This window comes from Acomys russatus, chromosome 26 (genome assembly GCF_903995435.1).
Source record: "Acomys russatus chromosome 26, mAcoRus1.1, whole genome shotgun sequence".
In the NCBI taxonomy this organism is placed as follows: Eukaryota; Metazoa; Chordata; class Mammalia; order Rodentia; family Muridae; genus Acomys; species Acomys russatus.
Window position 1 is genome coordinate 14163158 of NC_067162.1, and position 22257 is coordinate 14185414.

General features: G+C 52.1%; 1 protein-coding gene across 2 annotated transcripts in view; it reads right to left on the reverse strand.

The window, feature by feature from the left end:
- Nucleotides 1-21428, reverse strand: part of Znf423 (zinc finger protein 423) — a 304774-nt gene extending 283346 nt beyond the window's left edge. Inside the window, exon 1 of one of the 2 annotated variants that reach the window (XM_051169358.1) lies at nucleotides 21142-21428. In XM_051169358.1, the coding sequence (XP_051025315.1) occupies nucleotides 21142-21181 (40 nt within the window). In that variant the 5' untranslated portion in view covers nucleotides 21182-21428. Of the gene's footprint in view, nucleotides 1-20379; nucleotides 20789-21141 lie in introns of those variants that run through there. The other variant, XM_051169359.1, reaches the window with a different exon arrangement.
- Nucleotides 21429-22257: the final 829 nt, after the last annotated feature.

A 22257-nucleotide genomic window follows, 5' to 3' on the forward strand; every position in this document is an offset into this window, starting at 1 on the left:
TTCCCAGAGGAAGGAAGATGTCAAAGCCCCAGGAAAGGGGGGGGGGGGGGAACAGGGCAGATCTAGGGGGAGGGGGCACCCTCACAAATTTTAACAACCCCTCAGGCCCTCCCACCTATTCACGCTTGTATATGAGTGGGGTGGCAGGAAAGGTGGAGGGGACAATGTGCAAGAGGCTTGCGAGCAGGGCGCAGGAAATTCCTGGCTGCTCCTACCTGGGACTGGTATTGAAAGCAGACCCCAGCCGGGATCGGCTACATCCCCAGGTTGTGTTGGCTGGAGTCAGACGGCCGACCTCAAGAAAAGGTTTCAATATACCAGCCCCACACCTGGCAGGCCAGTACTTGGCCTTCCTACCACCTACCACAGAGCAAAGGGGCACCCAGTCAATGCATTAGGAAGGGTCGCAAGGTGCAGGAAGCCACATCCTCAGCGAGCCACTGCAGCTGAGGAATCTACAGCCCAGATATCAGGGTGGACCACGGAATGTGAGAGGATGAGGCAAGATATCAGTCCAGGTGTAGGGGCACAGACCTCCCGCAGGATGACCTCCCTTTTAAAACAAGAGTAAGAAATTATGATTCAGATGCTACGACAGGACACTGAGACCTAAGCGCATGGTGGTGTGCAGTCTTTGGGACTTGATTCTGTTCAGTCAGGGTTAGCTATGTAGTCTGACTCCCTCACTATACAGAAGAGGCCCAAGAGGGGGCGCTGACAGAGTTCCCCAGGTCATACAGGTTAAGAGCACATATAAGAAAACCCCCAGCTCCAGCTTCTCCAGAGAGATGGAGGAGAATGATGGGTGGAAACTCAGTTGGTATTGCCCTTGCCCTACAGCTCCTCCCGGAAGTGCTCTGCAAGGAGACAGAGGTGGGAGGGATCTCTGCAGCCATTGCTCCCTGGGGCTGGGGGAAACCAGAGCCGTGTCCTGGCAGGGCCTCCGAGGGGCCCGGGCAGGGGCAGCTGTCCAGAACTGTCTGTCCAAGGAGGGGGGCAGGGAGACTGCCACACGGAGCTCGCGGTGTGCCAGTCCCTGGGGCCAGGCCGGCTCAGCCTGCTGGCTCCATCCAGAGCCCGCCCCAAGGGATGCTGGGGGAGGCAGCCAGGATCAGAGCCGCCGGCTGCGCATTCCCCTCCCCCAGCAACAGGGGACTAAAGTGGGTCAAGGAGGAAGGAGGGGGCCCAGGAGGGCTGGGGGAAGGGGCCGAAGAGCTCGTGAAGGCACCCAGGGGGAGGGAACCAGGGGAGGATGCCTGGAAAAGCAAAACCATGTGTGCAGTAGGCCTTGGGGGGCCAGGCAGAGTGGCTGAACGGCTGCAAGAAGACTTGAGGGTTGTCAAAATCGCCTCAGAATTAACTGCAGGGCAGGGGCGAGAGGTGGGGGCGGGGGCTGTCCATTCGGACTCCTCCCTAGGTTGGTCCTTCCCTTTACCCCACCCCTTGGCCTTGGAGGCTGTTCCCGTCTTTTTAGTCTCCCCCAGAGCCCACCCTTCGGTTCATAGGGAGCAGCGGGTTGGCTCAGACCAGGAGGTGTGCCCAGCTGGGGCCCAGCTGTCCCGCCAGGAGGTGGGCTCTTGGAGTGGGGAGCAGAAGTGTAGCCCAGCCAATGCTGGGCCCTAGTTCAGCGGGACTGTGGCTATGCCAGGCCAAGTCAGCCACAGCTCACCAGTGAGAAGATCAGAGTGGACCCCTGTCCCCCCAAGAGGCATCCTCAGGGAGTCCAGTGAAAAAGGAAAGGGAGGGAGGCAGGAAATGCCGCCCAAGCTGATCCCCACCCAGGAGAGGCAGCCAGGTCCCAGGGCTCTCAGGGGAAGGACTCAGGGACACAGTATGATCCAGGGAGACACCAGCTGGTGGTCCGACTCCTCCCACGACTAGCCCCAGCTCAGTCACCAGTCTCACCAGTCTCTTTAGAAACTCCTCGACTCATGGCCAAAAAAAAAAAAAAAAAAAAAAAAAAGGGAACATTTACCCACCCAGGCAACTCGATACGGTCCAGAAACCTCCTGGGTGCCTGGGTTCCAGGAAGCCAAGCAAGAAGTGGGTGGGGGCAGAGAATGTAGAGGGGTTCAGTGTCCTGGTATAGGAGTGTACCCCGGGCTCCAAGCTTTTGTGCTTGGGGGTGGGGGGATAGGGAGGAAGGTCAGGGGGACGAAGACTTAAGAGCAACCCTCCGTATAGGGGCATACACCCATGGGATGGTGGGGGTTGGGGGGGATAGTGGCAGGAAACATAATGCAGGCTTACAGGCCAGACCCAGGCCCAGAGGGTTGTTCAAGCAGACGCCCTACTTTGTGTGTACACACACACACACACACACACACCAATCACATCCAAGATCCCTGATGACCTAGAATTCCCCAAAGCCTGGAGGATGGAGAAAGCCACAGGAAAAAGGAGGAGTCCTCCCCCTAAATCCTTGAGTACACTAAAATTCCCACCTCACAGAACAGAAGGGCTAGCCTTGGGTATTGCCTGGCTCTCAAAACACCATGAAGCAAGCACATCCTGGTCCAGCCACCTCTAGGCTGTCACGGCTGGACACCGTGGTTAGCCTTCCCTTCTCTAACCTGTCTCAACTGCTTATTCCCAAATGGCGCCCCAGGAGGGGACCCAGCCCAGAAGCAGGGAAGGAATGACACTAACCACCTTCCTCAGGGGGACACAGTGTCCTCACCTCAGAGTCATCTCCTAGCTGTCCAAACCACGTCCTGGGGTTGAAATTGGGTTGGCACTGGGACTCACCAGGTGTGTAGAAGGCAGCCCAGGAGAGACACTAGCAGGCCGCACAGCATCTAGCCCCTGTGACCTTGGACAATAGGCTGCTCCTCACCTCCTGCAGCCAGGCAAACAGGTTGGTACCAACTTCACAGGGCTACTGAGGGGATTGTGAGAAACTTACGAAGCAGTCATCCTGCAGGCCTCAAAAAAAAAAAAAAAAAAAAACCTGATAAATACCCTGTCCCTTCTACTGCCCCTTACCCAGGGGCCAAACCTCCCAGGTGGCCTCTCCAAAGAAAAGATAGACGGGGAGGTGGGGACAGGTTCAGCCTCACCCAGCACATCCAAGTGGGAAATGAGTTCAGGAAGCCCAGCACAGACCTCCACATTCCCCCTGGAGAACGAGGAGAACCAGTACTTAGAGCCAGGGAAGAGGACAGGACATTCAGAATAAAGCCCCGTGAGACACCCAAACAGACTGAACTGTGAACACATGTGGGCAGCTGGCTTCTCCTGGATCCAGGGTGGGGGATGGGAGCTGCCTGGCCTGGCTAGGCAGACTCAGGACTAGTACCAATGCTGGAGTGTCAGTGTCTCCCTGCCATCCCCCCCAACCCTAACAGTGTGCATGGGGTCCAGCAAGGTCTTGCACACTGGAAAATAAATGGCCCAGTTAACAATAGCAAATGGCCCTGCTGCCCCTGAACTTAGAACAAAGCCTATAGCTTCTGTGGACCACCGTTCACCGCCCCCCCACCGTTCACCCCACCCCCGCTCACCCCTCCCCCACCTTCTCACTTGGCACAGCGGAAGGGACCATGCCAAAACTATCTCCCTGGATATGTGGAGGTGCCATGTGAACCTCTAGAATGACACAATCCACAGAGAGGGGTTGTATAAGACCTATGTGTCCTTTAAGAGCTGGCATGGTAGCACCCACCTAGACTACTTCATCAGGGGCTGCCGCCAAAATGAAATGCCTTAGATTCACTTAACAATAGAGGTATCAGGGGTTGGAGAGATGACTCCATGGTAAAGAGTACTAGCTGTTCAATTTTCAGGACCTGGGTTCAATTTTCAGCACCCACATGGCAGCTCACAATCACCTATAACTCCGGCTCCAGAGGATCCGAGGCTATCCTCTGGCCTCCACAGGGACCACGCACATATGTGCTACTCAGACACACATGCAGACAAAACTTCCATACACATACAATAAGCAGACAGATTTAAGAAATAAACAAAAATAATGAAGAGTGAGGGACATAACTCGGTGGTAAAGCACTTATCTAACGTATATGAATCCCTAGTTCAATATTCAATACCTCAGAAAAATTAAAAAATAAAAAATAAAAAGAGGCCTTTAAAAAAGAAATCAAGGCCCAAGGAATAGCCAGATGGCTTACCAGGTAAGAAGACTTAACACCAAGCCTGGTGACCTAAATTCAGTCCCTGGAACCTAGGTGGTAGAAGGAGAGAACAGTCGCCTGCAAGTTGTCCTCTGACCTCTGCACATATGCTAGGACGTGTGCACACCCACACATGCACATCACACTAAATAAATAAATGCAAACACCAAAGCTCAGGCATCGGTCTTGGGGGCTTTCCAGAATGGAGCATGCTCTGTACTGTGTGCACACACCAGCAGACTACCCCCAGAATGCCACCCCACACCCCGCAGTCTTTCCCACTATTCTGTGTTGTCTCTCCCATCTGCTGTACTCTAGCCTCAAGGAAAGCCACCCAGACTTGTCCCAGTCCCTCCAGACAGGCAAACCCATGTTCCCACAGAGTTTGTTCCATCGGGTTCTCAAGGGTGGAGTCAGTGACTTTTTCTTCTCCTAGCCATAGCAGGGCTCGGCCCAGGCAAAGGAAGGCAGCCCAGGGGTCGAAGACAAAGAAGACTGTCTGCTTTCCTCTGTGGTTCCCTCCGGTCTTCCCACATCAGCTATCCCATCACCTCCTCTGTAAGGCCCTCCCAGAGGACCCAGATAAGGAGAGCAGGCTCCCAGTGAGAACCAGCCATTGGCTGTACTGTATGCTCTGCCTGACCATCTCACTGTGAAGTCCGCTGTCAGCTCCCTAAAGGCAGCTACCCAGAATGCCTCTGAAATGGCCATCCACCTCAGGCAGTACCAGCCATCTACTGGATGAGCAGCGAGAGAAATTTTGAGAGGCAAACTAGCTGAGTTGGGTCTGTCTGCAGGTCTTCTGCCTGTGCTTTCTTGGACAATTGCATTCAAGGGCTTCATTAGGTAGTGCTTGTCTGGCATGCGCAAAGCCAGAGCTTGGATATCTGGCACCGCATAAACTAGGTGTGTTGGTTCATGTTGGTGATCCCAGCATGTGGAGGGTAGAGGCAAGAGGACCAGAAATTCAAGATCATATTCAGCTATAATGCAAGTTCTAGGCCAACCTGAAATACATGAGACTGTATCTCAAAAAATAAAAAGCAACGCCATGCCCATATGCCCAGGTTATCTATGTATTCCTGGCATAATGCAGAGACACAGCATAGTTCTGTGGTCTCCAAGCTTGTCTTCAAATAGGGTCTAGTCCTAGTTGCCCAGCACTGAGCAATTGACTTTACATCCCTGTTCCAGCTGCGACCCCCGCCCTCCTGTAACACACAAATGATCACAGTACCTGCCCCTAGGTGTCAGTGATGCTTGCATTGGTGTGTCGTGCTCAAAACAGCCCTGGCCTCTAAGAAGCAATCAGTGGAGGGCACTGATTGTGTTACTATGCACAGGCCAAGCTGCAGCCTCTGACCTCCTTAAACCCCGCCCCGAAGCCGGGGGGGGGGGGGGGGCAATCCGTTCTTCAGGACCCCAAGACTCCCTAAGGTGCACATCTGGCCAGCGGGCTGCAGCTCATCCCCCACCCCCGGCCGGCACCCTGCAGGGGTAGTGACGCCGCCCCCGCCAGGCCTAGGCCTCTGAGGCCTGAGGGCGGCAGAATCAGCTGAGTGGCGAGGCCCACCCCGAGACGCGCGAGCAGCGCAGCCCGCGCCTTCCCAGCCAGTCCCCCGCCGCGGTCGCTTTGTGCCAAGCCCAGGCCCTGAGTTACAGCGTCGCAGCCAAGGAGCCCTCAGCGCGGGGGGTTAGAGGGGGGCAGCCGGCGCGTTCCCAGGACGGCGCCTCAAAGAAGCCCCAGGGCCCCCTTCCTTGGGAAGGAGGGTGGAGACCCCGAAAGGGCCACGTTCCCAAGGCCCCCGGGCTTTGGCGGGTCGTGAAGCCGAAAGAGCGCTGGAACTTATCCCTTCCCCCTACCTCACGACCGCCACCCCCTCTTTTCCCCCAACTGCTTCCCCATTCCCATTTCTTGCCCATCCATGACTTCTTTCCTTTCGAGCACTGGCTCACAGTCTTCCCATCCCTGCCCTAGTATCCTTGCACCCAGATCTCTGAGACAAGTCCACAGACAAGCTGCAATAGGCCCAACTCCTTGCCTCTTGTCCTGTAAGTCTCTGGTGTCCCCCACACCCAAGGCGCTTCTCTCATCAACACCACTACCCTCAGGTCACAGCCCGGTGTGGGGAAGGGCCGCGTTCTGGACTGGGCCTCTGAGGAGATTGAGGGACCTCCTGGCCTCATTTCCCCATCTGTCAAATAAGTCTGGAATGTGACTACACTGCCAGGTGCTGGGGACAATGAAGTGACCAGACAGAGACCGGTCACGGCCTGAGGCCTCCCATCAGGCAGATATACTGAGAGCGACCTGTGCGTCTGTGGTGGGGGTGGAGGACGTGGCACTTTAGTTCCTGGGGCAAGAATGCGACTCTAAGGTTTTGCTGGTGACAGCCCTTAGCCGAGCTGACCCATCGCCCAGGGAATCTCTCTGGGGCCTGGATTTCACCAGAAAAACCAAAAGTAGCTGAGCTGAGAGAGGGCCCTGCCCCTCCCCCTAAAAAAAAAAAAAAAAAAAAGGAGTGGGGAGGGAACTCAGGGATACCCTGCCACCTCCCACAATCTCCCTTAGCCCCTGTGGAAGCAAAACCCTTCAGGCCCCCTCTCATCAGAAATCTGTCATCTAGCTACATGCCCCGCCCCAGGACGGTCCTGTCCAGACAGCTTCTCCCCACCACTGCCCTCTGAACAGGAACTGCGTTACTGACTGGTATACTTGCAGAAGCCTCTCCCCTCCCACTGCAGTGAACTTATACATGCACCTGTTGCTGGAGCCTCGGCATCGAGTCCTGGCCTAGAGTACATGCTCATCAGGAAACATGCGGGATGCATGAAAGAGCAAATGAACAACCAGCAGTAGCGCGGATCCTAAATGCCATGAAACCCCCAAGCCGAGATGAGAAGACCCCACAACTAGAGATCTAGCGGACAGCACAAACCGTGAGGCTCTCTGAGAGACTCTCACATGAGCATTTCAAGGGATGTAAGAAAGTTCTAGCTCTGATTAAATCCAGTGTTGCCAAGTTGCATCTGGCCACAAGGGCCATTCTACCACTCTCATAACCATGATTTTGTAAACAATCAAAGGACAGTAAGAGAAGGATTTGCAGGCCAGACGTGGTGGCGCACGCCTTTAATCCCAGCACTCGGGAGGCAGAGGCAGGCGGATCTCTGTGAGTTCGAGGCCAGCCTGGTCTACAAAGTGAGTCCAGGACAGCCAAGGCTTCACAGAGAAACCCTGTCTCAAAGAAGCAAAAAAAAAGGGGGGGAGGGGGGTGCTTGCCTCTTTGTATTTGCAATAGGATTCAGCCAGGCACAGTGCTGGGCACACAGGAAGTGCTCCAGAACACCTAAAGGGCAGCTACAGAGAAGCCACATACAAAGCCCACCACTGCTGAGAGCAGCCTCCTCCCCAGGCTGATGGCACCCGAGGGTAATTCACACGTGCACATGCCTTGACTCTGACACACGTGCACAAAGATAGAGGCACATTCGAGGAAGCATGCTGAGAAAACAGACATTCACGTGCAAGCACACACACTCACAGGAACACACGGATCTGTGTGCACGAGCACACACCGCCCATTCTGTAGCAATGCCCTGCTCGCCCAACAAAAATTTCCTGTGCCTGGCCAGCCATCAAGGGGACAATCTACAGGGAGGAGGAGAAGACAGGCCTTGGTCAGCACAGCAGCAAGCTCCCAGGATGCCCTTGCTCTTCCCCTAGGCACAATTCTGTGACAAGGTCACTGCACAACCTTGGACACCTGATGTGCAGCTTTCTAGGCATTTCTGACCATCCTCAGGAGACAGGTGCTCAGCTAAGGAGTCATGATTAAGGCTCATTATTAAGAATACTTATTGCGTCAGGCGTGGTGGCGCACATCTTTAATCCCAGCACTTGGGAGGCAGAGGCGGATCTCCATGAGTTCGAGGCCAGCCTGGTCTACAAAGCAAGATCCAAGACCAGGGCTAGACAGAGAAATTCATGTCTTTAAAAACAGAACAAAACAAACAAAAAACAAAGAATCCTTATTGCTCAGAAAAAGGCTAGCCCAAGGTCTCACCTAGGCAGACAAAGTGAGTGCCCAGACTCAAGGACATCCAAACTCTGCCTCTAACAGGCGCAGTTTGTGGCTACATACAAACATCCATTAGGTGTTAGTTACTCCTGGTGGTGTGATCCCATCCTCAAGGCACAAATAAAATGCTGGAATCTGCCCATTCTCCTATCAAAGGAACTCCCTTGTCTACTCCACTGAAGCCCAAGGCCTGTGCCTCTCTCTCCCTTGGCTGCCCTGTGTCTTGATTCCAGGGTTTCAGACCTTTCCCAGCATGCTTTGCACCTGGATCCCTCTGAATCCTCCTAGGTGAGATGCTAGGGATGTACCAGGAAGAATGGATAGATGAGGAGAAGGAAAAAAGGGATGGGGGGGAGGAGCAGGAGACTAAAGGACTCAGGGAGAGAAAACAATGCCACACCCCAAGCAGTGCCCATAAACATGAGAAATTTCACTAATAAACCAAGTGCAAAGGAAAACAATGTGTGGTTTCTTGGCCGTCTGCTTGGCAAAAGGAAAACAAAACAAGACGAGGAGGGGCCCTGTTTGGGGAAGGATGAGGTAAAACGGGTCTTGACACACCAGTTAGTGGTGGGTGAGCCGGTGCAATGTTTGCAAGTCACTTTGGAAATAGCTACACAATTTTTCAAGCGAATATTCCTCCACCCAGCTATCCCACCTCTAGAGATCTTGTCTAAGAAATGTTCAACAAGAACACAAAAATGTGTAAGTGAGGGTGCTCCCTACCTTGCCGTTAACAGCGAAACACTAGAGGCGATTACATCTCCACCAGCAGAGGACTGTACATGAACTCCAGTGCCTTCCGGCTGTCAACGCGGGGATGTACAACACTAACACAGTAGTAACTTCCATGCTAACAGCCATTAGCCCTGGCTGTACACTCAATTTACAGGAAGCTTTCAAAGAAAGACTAACCTGGGACCTTATCTTCAAATTTTCTGCACTATGGTCCCAGGTTGTATTGCTACTTCCGGCGTCTAAGGAAAAGAAAAACTGTGCAACCAAGACTGAAAACCCACTGCTATGTGAAAATAATAAATAAAAGGCAGTATGGTCAAGCAGCATAAGATGATACTATCTGTGTATTTGTGAGGATGTTATAAATGTCTTGAAAAAGTATGGGCATGAAGATAACAGTCACTGCCACTAGGAAGAAAAAAATTAAGTTATGTTAAAATTCAGAAATCTTTTGTTTGGTTGGTTTGGTTTGGTTTGGTTTGGTTTGGTTTTAAGACAGGGTTTCTCTGTGTAGCCCTAGTGTCCTGGACTCACCACTCACAAACATCCAGCTGCCTCTTCCTCCCAAGTGCGAGGATTAAAGGCGAGTGCAACCACCACCAGCTCAGGAATCTTTTACTTTCCTTTAAAAATGTGAGCACAGCCAGCCCAAAAGGCAGTCTACAGAATAGTAGAAGTGGGGCTAACCCCTGTTGCTACAGAGGTAGGAGCTTCCGCAGCCCTAAGAGAAGGCAGATTTTCTGTTACTTCGCAGGGCCACTGGTATAATTATAAAGCTAGCAGCCACTGGCTCGGGCTCTGCAGCAGGCTAAGACTTTTCCTCAAATGCTGGTTCTTCTGAATGACCTTGGCCAGGGCACATTAGGGCTGAGGTTTACAGGTCTCTAGAACAGAAATCAGCCATGGAGCTGCTACAAGAACCATGTGGAAGAACAAATGGGATGCGTTGTACAGCACTGACCAAGCCTGTGTCCTCCCCATGGCCGTGGATGGACAGGAGTATGACCTGGCCATTCTGCACCTTTGTCACCCCCTGGATTAAAAAGGCACAGAGAGAACCAACTTCAGTGACACTTGGCCGAGCCCCGGGCCAAAATTGTCTATGTTACCAGCACAAGCACCATCACAAACTCTAGAGTCTCAGGTTCTGAAGACACTCACACACCACTGTCAGGCCCTAGGCCGTCCGTCCGTCTTCTCTTGCCTCTTACACTTCTCAGCCTCTAAAAAGGCAGGAGAGCAGGACAAGACCAGTTGCCCACTGCAGAATTCCCCAGAACAATCCTTTTGGACTCATCACTACCAAACCATTCATTTCTCCTCCTTTTATGAATTAAAAACTATACGTAGGCTGCATGCAGCGGCACACGCCTATAACCCCAGCGCTCTGGAGGCTGAAGCGTAAAGAGCTGGGGTTCAAGGTCAGCCTGGCTGGCTACAGAGCGAAACAGTCACCAAAAATAAACAAACAAACAAGAGCTTGGGGGGGGTGTAGCTTGGAGTATACACCACCCGTCTAGCACGTGCAAGGCCCTGGGTACAGGGCTGTGGGTTCAATTCCACTGCACAGCACATGCAATAACAATGCAATGAGTCTCATACCCTTCTACAAGCCGGAAACAGACACAGACAAGAAACTGCCTTGCCCAAGGTCTCGGTGTATGCTCTCTCAAACCTCCCTCACGCCGTGATGAAAGAAGCCAGGTCTACCTTCAGGAAAGGGGGCCCTTCTTTTCTATTCTAGATAACTGACAGGACATCACGCCATCACTGCTCATGCTCTTCGCTTCAACCCCTGTTCCTGAGGAAGAGTCAGTCCTGTAGGCCCCCAGTGGGACTGAACTGGAGAGCCCTGGCTAGCCCGGAACCAAACAGGCCACTTCCTCTCTGACCCCTGCAGTTCTGTGGCAGTTCAGCATGGGTAGTGTGAGGCGCGTGCTCAGTCAAGCAGTCCGCTTTACATAAAACTATTGTTTAAAAAAAAAAAAGTCACACGCTAAGCTCTCACTTCTAAGGTACGTAAGAACAGGAGATGCTACAGGGGGCCAAGAATGGAGGGGAAATGGCACCAGGCACTCCCAGCTTCAACAGGCAGAAGGCTCACAGTGGCAGAGGCTGGGAAGGTAGGGAGGACGCAGGACCTGCCTCAGATATGGATGCCAGGAAGTCCTGCTCAGGCCTCGCCACACTATGTGCCCCGGCAGCCCACCCCTCTCACTTGCTCACTCACGCCTTGGTTAACTCATTGACACACTTCCCGTATGTGTATTCACTACTCACTCACTGTTCACCCGTCCATATGTAACCTCATTAACAGCCAACACATTTGCCCAGTCCTAGGTTTTCAGACCCACAATCCAGGCAACCAGGTGAAGATCACGTATAAATGAGTACAGAGTCCCAGACGCCCAATGGTGTGGCCACGGTCTCGGTGAATTTTCTCTCCTGAATAAGGCAAGATGGATGCTATCATCTCTCAAAAGGGCTGGCTCTGAGGACTAAGGACCGTAGCCCTAGGAAACAGAACCGAGGCTACCACAGCTACGTCAGAGGCAGACAGCTCTACAGTTAGAACCAAATGCACGAATATGCAGAAAGAGTGACCTCTGTGAGAGCCAAAGTGTAACAGTCCAAGCTGGATGAGACTAAGGATGCTAGAAACATAAAGATGAGTTTGAATCCAAGGTTGCTCTTCATCCACCGACCTTCTGGATGGAGGGACCCAAAGGTAAAACAGGAAAGGCCCGAAACTTCCCAGCACATACAAGGCCTGACTAGCTGACTCCTCCAGGAGGAGCTACGGAGTATGTACAGAGGCTACCCTGGGCACTGCTCACAGGCCCCCAGTGGCACAGCACTCTGTAGCCTCCAGAGCCCCTCTTTCCATCTGTCTCCTCTGGGACCCTGCTCTCCTCCTGCACCCTCTCTCCCTGGAGAACCCCAGGAGTTAACTGCTTCTACTCTCCCTAAGTGCCAACCTGTCGCCCCTAGGGGTTAGGGACAGAGCTCTAACTCCTGCTCAGGAACCAGAAATATCTTGGTAGCTGCAAGGCCCCACAGCACCTGCACCAAGGGTCTAACGTCAAGGCAGTAACCACCTCCACCTGGGTGTCTTGTCCAGCCGTGTCGAGTCCCTTCATGAAACCCAGATAGCAATCACTCTGCCTTCGAGCAGGTAAAATTGGATATTATAGGAGTCAGAGGGGCAGTGTGTTTTATTTAATTAGGATCAGCAGAAGAAGTAAAATAAACCTCAGAGCAGGACAGAAATGGCAGTGCTGCACAAAATAATCCCGTCCACATACTGAAAGGGCTAATCTCAGTTACAGGAAAGGCAGTGGTAAAAAAAAAAAAAAGTGTGCCCCGCCCCTGCACCACCCCCACCCTGACTACCCAATAGCTCTGCTCCGACACCACACCAGTGTGCACAGGTTGGAACTTTCAAGGACTAAGATTCAGAGCAGCCATTCCAAGGAGCTGTTCCTCCCTTCTGAGGTGAGCCAATCTGGAGAGAGAGAGAGAGACTGGATGGCAGGCTAAGATTGTCTGGGTCCTTGCAAGCTCTGGGATCTGAGCTCTGACCTACCTTGACTCCTGGTCTAGTCAGACTCAACCAGGATCCATCACCAGAAATGCGGGATCCCTGAGGACAAGACAAACGCTGTTATCCGGACAATGGCCACCAGACCACTCGGCAGCCCCTGACCCAACACAATGCCACCTTCCAGACTACAGACCTCCAACCCACACTGCAATAGCGATAAATGGAAAGATCACAGTGATGGCCAAAGAACCCCGTGTGGTGCATACTAATCCCTTATAAATACTACAATGGCAAACTTTACCGACTTTACAATTTCATAATCTTTCCAAATCGCATCTGTTTGTTTAGGGTTGGTGCACCATGGTACATTTGTGGAGGTCAGAGGACAACTTGCTGGAATCGGTTCTTGCCTTCCACCATGTGAGTCCTAGGGACTGAACTCAGGTCATCTGGTTTGGTGGAAAGTACCTTTACCCACTAAACCATCACGCCAGCCCTATTTTACAATCCTTTAAAAACTTCGCAGACCGCCAGGTGTGGTGGCGCATGCCACCACTCGGTTGGCAGAGGCAGGTGGATTGATGTTCAGTTCAAGGCCAGCCTGGTCTACAAAGCAAGTCCAGGAGAGCCAAGGCCCCCAGGCCAGCCAAGGCTACACAGAGAAACCCTGTCTCAAATAAATAAATAAATAAATAAATAAAGTTAAAAACTTCGCAGACCAATCAGATGAACCTTTCTAGGTCTGGGTCCATAATCTGCAATCTTTCTCTCTCTCTTTTAACAAAATTAATTTATTTAATTTATGTACATTGGTGTTTTACCTGCAATGCATGTGTGTGTGTGTGTGTGTGTGTGTGTGCGCGCGCGCGCGCGCGCGCGCGCGCATGCGTCGGAGTCAGACAGTTGTGAGCTGCCCTGTGGATGCTGGGAATTGAACCTGTGTCCTCTGGAAGAGGAGACAGTGCTCCTCACCGCAGAGGCATTTCTCCAGTCCCTTTCTTTAAAGAAAAAAGGGGAGGGGAGCTTCCTCAAACCCGCTATATGAGCAAGTTGCCCTAGAACTCTCAGAGATCCTCCTGCCTCTGCCTCTGGGGATGGAAGGCATGGGCCACTAATTTGCAATCTTAATCAGTTTTACTCACACAATAGGAAAGCTGCAAGTCTGCAGGAAGTCAGACTCCTCACCAGGCCACAGTTTCTCTTACAGTCCCCACACAATGCCCCAAACTGTCCCGCAGGCAGGAACTGCCAAAACAATAAGCTCTAGAAATCCCACGCCCTTTCACTTAGTGTTCTCCCTCCAAAAGGAACCCCCCAGGAACACAGGAGTGCTTCACACGTTCCTCCTCCTCTCCCTGTCTCTTTCTCTCAGCTAGTCCCAGCCCTTAAGTGATATCAGCCCCAACACCCCCATTATCTAAGAGAGAAAAGTGGCTGTTAAATTAGTGAGCACATCCGCAGAGCCCCATTTTATATCCCAATTCAGAAGATGACATGAACATCTGCTTTCACTTCAAGACATTAATTTTCAATTATTGGAGAAAAACAAAATTAGTCCTGACAAATTGCTGGCGAATACTGGCTCTTGTCTGGTGGTTCATAACAACTTCGGGGGCCCACAATTAGAGTCCTAGGACAGACCTTCCTGATGCATCCCTCCCTGTCATCTGGAGTCCAGGACGGTGGCAGCTCCTCACAAGGCGGGCCCCCTGCCAGACAACAGTGAGGCAAAGCTCCCACAAGCCTCCACAGACAGGTGCCTGTCTCTTCCATGACCAGATTAGGGAACTGAAGGGAAGCCGGGGAAGGTGAGATGGGAGAATGCTGTGGACAGCCACACCAAAGCTTTCCACCTCCTCTGAAAGATTCCAACACTGCAAAGAGGATGCCAAGTCCTCCTGTATCCAGAAAAGGCTGCAACCACTTCATGAGATCACCTCAGAATTCCGTGGGCCCTCTGTGGTGGGAATGAGGGAAAGTACGTGACTCTTCAATGTGACCCCTCTACTCTGACACTATGCTATCCAAACTCAAGCGCCAATGGCCAAATGTTTAGAGATACTTGTCAACTAGAAGTAGAGGCAGGAACCTATAAATCTCAGTACTTAGAAGGCTAATTAAGGCAGAAGGCCAGCCTAGGCTACACAACAAGATCCAGTCTTTACAAAAAAAAATTAGTGTGGGCTGTGATGGCACACGCTTTTAATCCCATCACTCAGGAGGCAAAGGCAGGTGGACCTCCGTGAGTTCAAGGCCAGCCTGGTGTACAGAGTAAGTTCCAGGACAGCCAGAGCCATGTAGAAAAATCTTGTTTCCAAAAAAAAAAAAAAAAAAGAAAAGAAATAGAAAAAAGTAATTAAATAAAGCCTTTGCCAGGGTCCTATGGACCTAAGAACCAAGCTCAGCTACAGACTCAGATAAAAAAGAAAAGGGAAGAAGGCTGATTTTGCCAACTTCAATGACTCCCCCCCAAATCCAGAAAACAATGCGCTTGATAAGAGATTAATTATCAACACTTTAATCTCATTTGTTTGCTCTTTGTGTCTTGGTTGCTACTGTAGCAATAAGAAGCCACAGAAATATGAATGAGCAGGATTCCAAAATAACCATGTGGCAGTCTCTGACTGTGACTTGTCACAAATGAAACCAGAATGTATGTCTAGCTGAATCTATTGGGGAGGGGGGCGGTGTGTGTGGCAGCGGTGCACAAGAGAGGGGAGGTAACCATAGAGGAAGACAGGCTAAAAAAGAAAACAAAACAACAACAACAGCAACAAAGGAAAATTATATCTTTAAAAAGAGAATGAAAAACATTGCTACTTCCAAAGTCAACTCGGTAACTGAGCTGACATTGTGTAATTGACTTTGCAAGTACAACAACAGCAGTGTAACAAAGAAAATGTCAGTGTTTTCACAGCACTAATCTATAACGCTGGGAGGCCCTCCTGCTGTCAGCCAGGCCTGACAATACAATAGCTTTCAGAGGGATATTACCATCACGCTTTTATTCCTGACATCAATCAAGACAAAGAGAATCCTTTTCACAAGACATTAAAAATCAAACCTTTGTACGAGAAGATAGGTAAAGCACCATTCCCTTAAAGACAGCCATGAGGGGCAATCAGCTAATTGGCATCCTCGAAAGAGGTAAAGTATTTTTATTTACTGAGTGTACAGCCCCAATCGTTGGCTGCCCCAGACCCTGGTAGGTAAGCTAGGAATCAGAAGTTTCCATTCTCATTTCTCCCACTTATTTCACCCTTTCCGGAGCCCACAGCAAGCTTAGAAAGCCAATAGTCACTGCCAAAAACTTCAAGCAAGATATAACCAACCCAGGATTTGTCAAGTTATTTTGGGAACAAAACTCAAAGGACTCTATGCATATAACGCCCTTACAAGCAGATAGGTATTTGAAGAAATTGTCAAATTTGCCAGCAAACATATATGTGAATTTTCCCAACTTCCCATAGGAATAAGGCACCCAAGAAAGTCTGCACATTAGACCCACACATCTGAAGGAATCCTAAGGGCAAATGTTTCAAGGCATGAAAGCAATAGTCTTGTACCAAGGGCCAGGCTTGTTTTGTGCAGGATGTATACAAGGTGAGGTCCTAAACCTACTCTCTCACCTTGGCAAAAAAGGATCCAGCCACAAGGAAACCTAGCCACCTTCAGTTTCAGGACTTCAAGACAGTTTGAATGTCTGTGGATCTGCCAGTGCTGACATACAAAACTGCAGATCCAAAGACAGCAAGTGAACCGGGCAAAAGGCTCATGAAAGCTTATTATCTATGCGTTTCCCAAACTAACCCACCCCGGCCACCAGCCAACCAGAGAGCAAACGATGATGCTCCTGACTCTCAAAGGCTCCACGCCTGCACAGAGCTTGCACGATTGTGATAGAGGGAGGGGAGGGAAGAGCTCAAGGTGGTGTGACTGGCTCCTCTGACACCTGATAGACAATGTAGCAACAGTATGTATTTCCTTCTAACCCAGAGACAGAAATGTTAAGCCAAAAGCACCTCTGGCAGACAAAGGTGTTTTCACTCATCAGATAAAAAAATTGGACACCTTTGTTCTAGCTAGACAGTATTGAAACAACAGGTGCCCTTCATTTGGTTACAAGATGACAGAAAATTTAAAAGAAGTCATCCCAATGCTCCCTTAAGGATTCATATTCTCTCTCTCTCCCTCTCCCTCTCCCTCTCTCTCTCTCTCTCTCTCTCTCTCTCTCTCTCTCTCACACACACACACACACACACACACACACACACACACAACCATCCACCCCACCCCCCAAAGCAACCTTCCAGAGAGCTAGGCCACAGGCCTGCACGGCAGCCTCAGTGGTGGGCTCCTTTCGTTTACACATCCAAATGAACAGTTAAGAGAAATCAATGCATCTAATTGCCAGACTATTAAATCCAACATCAGGGGAAGAATTCCACAGCCACCAGCTTAAGAGCTGGCTACCGATACAGCAATTGTTGCAACTTTCTATTAGACTGAACCAGCTCTCCAGCCTTCTCTCTGTCTCCAGCCAGGAACACGGCACTTTAGGATGCTGTGCTCCAGTTTCCTCCTCCTGTGGTCCCCTCCTCCTCTGTTAACATGCCACAACACTGCCAGAGCTGGCTGGTTCTTCTACTGAATTGCTTTATGACTGCAAAGTCACCGGCATCTTGCACCTTTCCTGGCGAATGCATACCAGACACCTCACAGTTAAACATTTAGCGAGATTCTCCTGCCAGAGGCACACAGTTATCTTATTTTATTGCTTATTAAGTTTTTTGCAAGGAAAACAGGTATAAGGACCTAAACAGCAATTACTAGACATAAAGGAAATTTCCTCGAATGAAACAGGCCCTTCCAAAGCTGGGAATTAGAAACTTAATTGGTGTGGAAAGGAATTAAATATTAGGATTCAAATGTCATCTACCTGAACCCAGAAAAGGCTAAGGAATCTACAAAGGATTTGTCTTGCCCTTCCTGCAAGATCAGGTACATTTAGCCAAACAAATCTCAACCATTTACACTTGTGTGTGGTCTCTGCTGAATCAAGAAACCTGTAACCTCAGAATGCCTGTTTATTACATCTCAATTATTTCCATGGAAACAGGCACAATGGTGAACTACACTGCTCCCAAGTCCCTAGACCACCAAATGCCTAAGATGGACTTCTAAGGTGCTCAGGCTGGCAAGAGAAGACAAACAAAGGAAGTACAGAAGTCACTACTGGCCATTTTGGATGGGGGGAGTGGGGGCGGGGCACATGGATAGAGCCTAAATGCTAATTAATATTAAGAACTGTAATTAACTAACAGACAGTTGCCAAAATAGAGAAAATCAACAATAGAATAAATTATTAAAAAGTTTTTAACTGAGGAGGGGGGATGTATTCATTTTCTACAGAAATGAAGAGGTGTTGTCTGGTGACGAAGGGGGACGGGTCTCCTTAATGTTGAGTGGCAAAGAGACCTGCTGGTTATCGGTACCAAACTACCTGGTACCATCGGCCAAAATAGCATCAGTGAGTGAGATGGCAACAGCCTAGGGAATGAGGCCAAAATCATCAAAGGAAACAAATTGTTGCAACTGCCACACCACCAGGACAGGCATACAAAAAAAAAAAAAAAAAAAAAAAAAAAGGAAAATCGGTCAGAAAATGTGACTTTTGTAACATTTATGAATTTGTTGGGTGGTTTGGAGGTTTTGTTTTGTTTTGTTTTTTTAACAAAATCACAAGGCTTTTGAAAAGCAGGCCTTACTCCTGCCCTCCTGCCTCGGCACCCCCCTCCCCCATTTGTTGGGCATCCTCCCTATAGAGCCATGCTTTCCAAAGAAGGACAAACATCCTGAGGGGACAAGTGACCCCACTCCAGAGGGAGGTTGTGTCCAGAGTGGAAAGTGACCCCTGAGGCTTGTTTGATTTTCAAAGCCCACTCTTTCAAATCACACCTTCTGAGCATTCATTCAAAATTGTTACATTTCTGTCTTTCCTTCCTGCTACGGGCTTTCATATTTCTGAGATCAATTACAAATTACGGTCAAGCGACTTTCACAGCAGAATACTCCAGGCTGGGGGAGGTCCACAATGCCTGTACACCAGCTCTGACACACAGCAGTAGACTTAAAGTAGAATAAAATACATTGTAAAAGGCAACCGCTGTTCCTTCCTTAAGAAGCACCTTCAAGCATCTTTAGAGGTGAAGACCCTGTTGGTTCAAACCCATGGTGTGGAGGGAGCCGTGCACACTTTGGAATACTGCTTGAGAGAGAAGGGGCAGTTCTTGAGAAGCAATACATCTTCCCCCTATTGTAATTCTTATCTATTCAAACTATCTTCTCTCTTAAATTCCTCTCTTGATAAGTGGCCGCATCTCCATGGTTTTCACCTCAGGAAAGGTACTAAAAGGCAAAGTGCTGAGAGAAAAGGGCTGGAGCAGCTTTTGGTAAAAGAGCCCTGGGGACAGTCAGGAGGGAGGCAAGGGTCCTTCAGACTCCAAGGATGGAAAAGCTGATGTCCCATGCAACTTCTCAAGACACTTCTGCTGGTCTGCCAGCCACTCTGCAGTCTCTGCCCATCACATCATTGCTTGAACTGTCTGCTACATATAAACACATATATTTAGGGATAGACACTCGTTAAAAAATCATTTCAAGCAGAGAGACCCTGTCTCGAAAAACCAAAAAAAAAAAAAAAAAAAAAAAAAAAAAAAAAAAAAAAAAAAAATCATTTCAAGGATCGTTTCACGAGACACTGAAGCTCAATTCTAGTCCTTCTCTGTGATCCACGGGAGTGTTTTTGGAATTCGGTTCAGTCAACTCTGAAAACACCCACCCATCTGTTTGCTGCGATCTGCCCTACCTTTGCTTTCTGTGGCCTGCCTCCTAAAATAAATGGTTTGGAGACACAGACACCAAATTATAGGTGGACAAGCTTTGCATCTACACGCACAAGCGCACACACAATCTGCTTTCCTACATAGGTTTAACTCAAAATCAACTGCCTCAGCTAAGCAAACTGCTTTCCTCACCAGCAATTCCAATTCTACTTTTCTTCTGGGTTGCTTTAAGTGCCTCTCCAAGAACTGAGCAGTTAGCCGGGGAAAGAGGAAAGAAATCAAATATTATTTCAAACTGCAAAGCTCTTCTTTCTATTCTCTTCTTCCCTAACGTCTTCTGGGAGTCTTCTCTTCTGGCCTCCTTGTCCCACAATCAGAACTCTCTGGAAGCTCCAGTTCTAGGGAGCAAGTCAGACTGCCCCAGATTGGGAAGCTGGATGGGCCCCGGCCCAGCTACAGCAACTTCTCTCAATGAAAATAAAGAGCTGGCACTGAGAGTTAAGCCCATGGGAAGGGTCTCAGTGGGGCCAAGTGGGCCCGGACTCTCCCGGGGCTTTAGAAGGAAGGAGAAGCAAAGTGTCTCGAAACTCACGTGGTGCAGATTCAGCACCAGCAATTCCAACCAGAAGCAAGACTGGCAGGAAGGGAGCCGGGCCCCAACGCCTTCCCGCTTAAGCCTCAAGGAAATGAACTTTTCAGAGCAGAGTTGGGTTGTGGCCAGAGGTCATCAGGGGAGATGGACCAGGATAAGGGCCTCAGGACTTCAGGCTCCACGGGCACTCTCCTCCTGATCCTGTTTCATCTATCTCCCAATGCTCCCCAGGCAGCGGCTGGAATGGGTACAAAGCAGCAGGCCATGCCTGCAGAAGCTAGCTGGGGAGGGGAAAGGGACAGGGAGGAGCTGAGGCCCTCGCTCAGCCTCTCCCTGAGGCATCTGCTCTCCAGGGGTCCCTTCAAACCTGGGGCTCCCCGAGGAAATAGAAAGCAAGGGGGCTGTGTGTACTTGGCTATCTATAGCTCCTCACAAACGTGCGCACCCTGGGGACTCGGTACTGAAGACAGCCTTGGTGCCCGCGGCGCGGCTGCCCGGGTGGTGCCGGACGCCCTGCTCCGAGGGGCGCTCACAGCAGCCGCTGCGCTCCCCTGGGGACCAGCATCCCGCCGGCTAGGCACAGACAATGAACTCCTGGCGAGGCTCCCTGCCCAGCTGGCCTCGGTGGAGCCGGCAGGAAGTGCGGGGGCCCGGACCGGGAGCTCGGCCTGGGCCCTGGGCGGGGAGGGGGCGCCCGGCTTGCTCTCTCTCGGCGTCCCCGAATGACCAGGAGAGCACCGGAGAACGCGAGCGAGGCCCGGGGCCAAGGAAGGCGCCTCGGGGCTCCCGGCCTCTGGGGCATCGGTCCTCGTCGCCTCTTCCTCATGCTGCCGCCGAGATTCGCAATCCCCGCCAAGTCGGCCCGCACCCCTTGATTGGCCACGCAGGCCTGGAGCTGGCGCGCTAGGAGCCGCGAGGGCCCCCTACGCTGAGCCCCTCGGCCCGGGTCCCCGAGAGCGAGGGCGCCGGGCCGAGAGCCGGTCGGCGGGCAGAGTGTGCGTCCTGCCCCCGCCGCCGGCGCCTCCTGCTCGCGGCCTCCGCCTCCGCCTCCGCCTCCGCCTCCCTCCGCCTCCTCCTCACGGCGCTCGCTAGCTCGCTCGCGCGGTCCCCGGCCGCCCGCCCGCCCGCCGGTCCCTCCTCCCTCGCTCGCTCGCTCGCTCCCTCCCTCCTCTCTCGCTCGCGCCTCCGCCGGGCCTCGCTCGCTCACCTTTCACCGAGCGCGGCTTCGCCTGCTTCCGCCTGGACATGTCCGGGGCTCCGGGCGCTCCGTCGCCGTCCGCGGCCGGCTCCCCGCGCCGCCCCCCGCAGCTCTGGGCAGCCCTTCTCCCCCTTCTCCTCCGCCTGCCTCTCGGAAACTTTGTTTTTTGCAGCCGGGTCGGCGGCCGTAAGGAACGGACCGCAGGTCTCGGGCAGCCTCCCTGGGGGGTGCAGCCCTGGCTGGCCCAGGCCGCTCGGGGGCGGGGGGACGCCCGGGGGGCGCGCCGGGGCCCTGCCTGTTGCAATGCGGCAGCCGGGGGCTCCGGGTCCCAGCGGCGGTCCCAACGGCGCGGGGAGTCCGGAGGCCACTCGGCCAAGCCGAGTTATGCAAAAAAAAAAAAAAAAAAAAAAGCCGCCCCCCTCCTCCTCCCCACCCCCCGCCGGCCCCCGGCCCCTGCGGCCCCCTCCCTCTCTCCCCCACACCACCGCCACCCTCACCCTCCTCCTCCTTCTCCTCCGCCCCTTGCCGGATTTTTGTGCAAAGTTTGCAGGCGTCCGGCCACACAGCCCGGTGCGGAGCTCACAATGAACCCATCTGAGGAGGGGGAACGGGCTGCAGCCGGGAGGGTCTCAGGGGGCGAGGAGACCGGAGGCGGTCCGGAGCACAGGAGCTTAGTACCCCCCGGAAAAAAAAAAAGCCTTCAAATTATCCCCTGCCGCACACACGCACACACACAAAAAAAATAATAAATATTAATGGCTCAAAAATGCCCAAATGCCTGCTTTGGAAATTATGATGGATGGGGGAGTCCCTCAACTCAGCCTACTGTGGGGGGGGGGGGACTCTAAACGTCCGCAGTGGCTTGTAAGCCGCGGCTGAGGGTCCCCGGCTCACGCCCCCTTCTCTGGTTCTCTGCTCGATCTGATGTCGGCTCCCCGGAGGAGTAAGGGGAGCGCGGGGGCGCTCAGGCGGAAGCGGACAGGGGCGCCCGTGACACGGGCATTGCTCAGCCGGTGCGCCGGGCCGCCGCTGCCAGCCCTAGGGCTGCGGTGCTCAGCGCGCGACGCGCAGTCGATCCCCAGGCCGGTGCCAAGTCGCCGGCCCCGCTAGCTGCCTCCATGGACC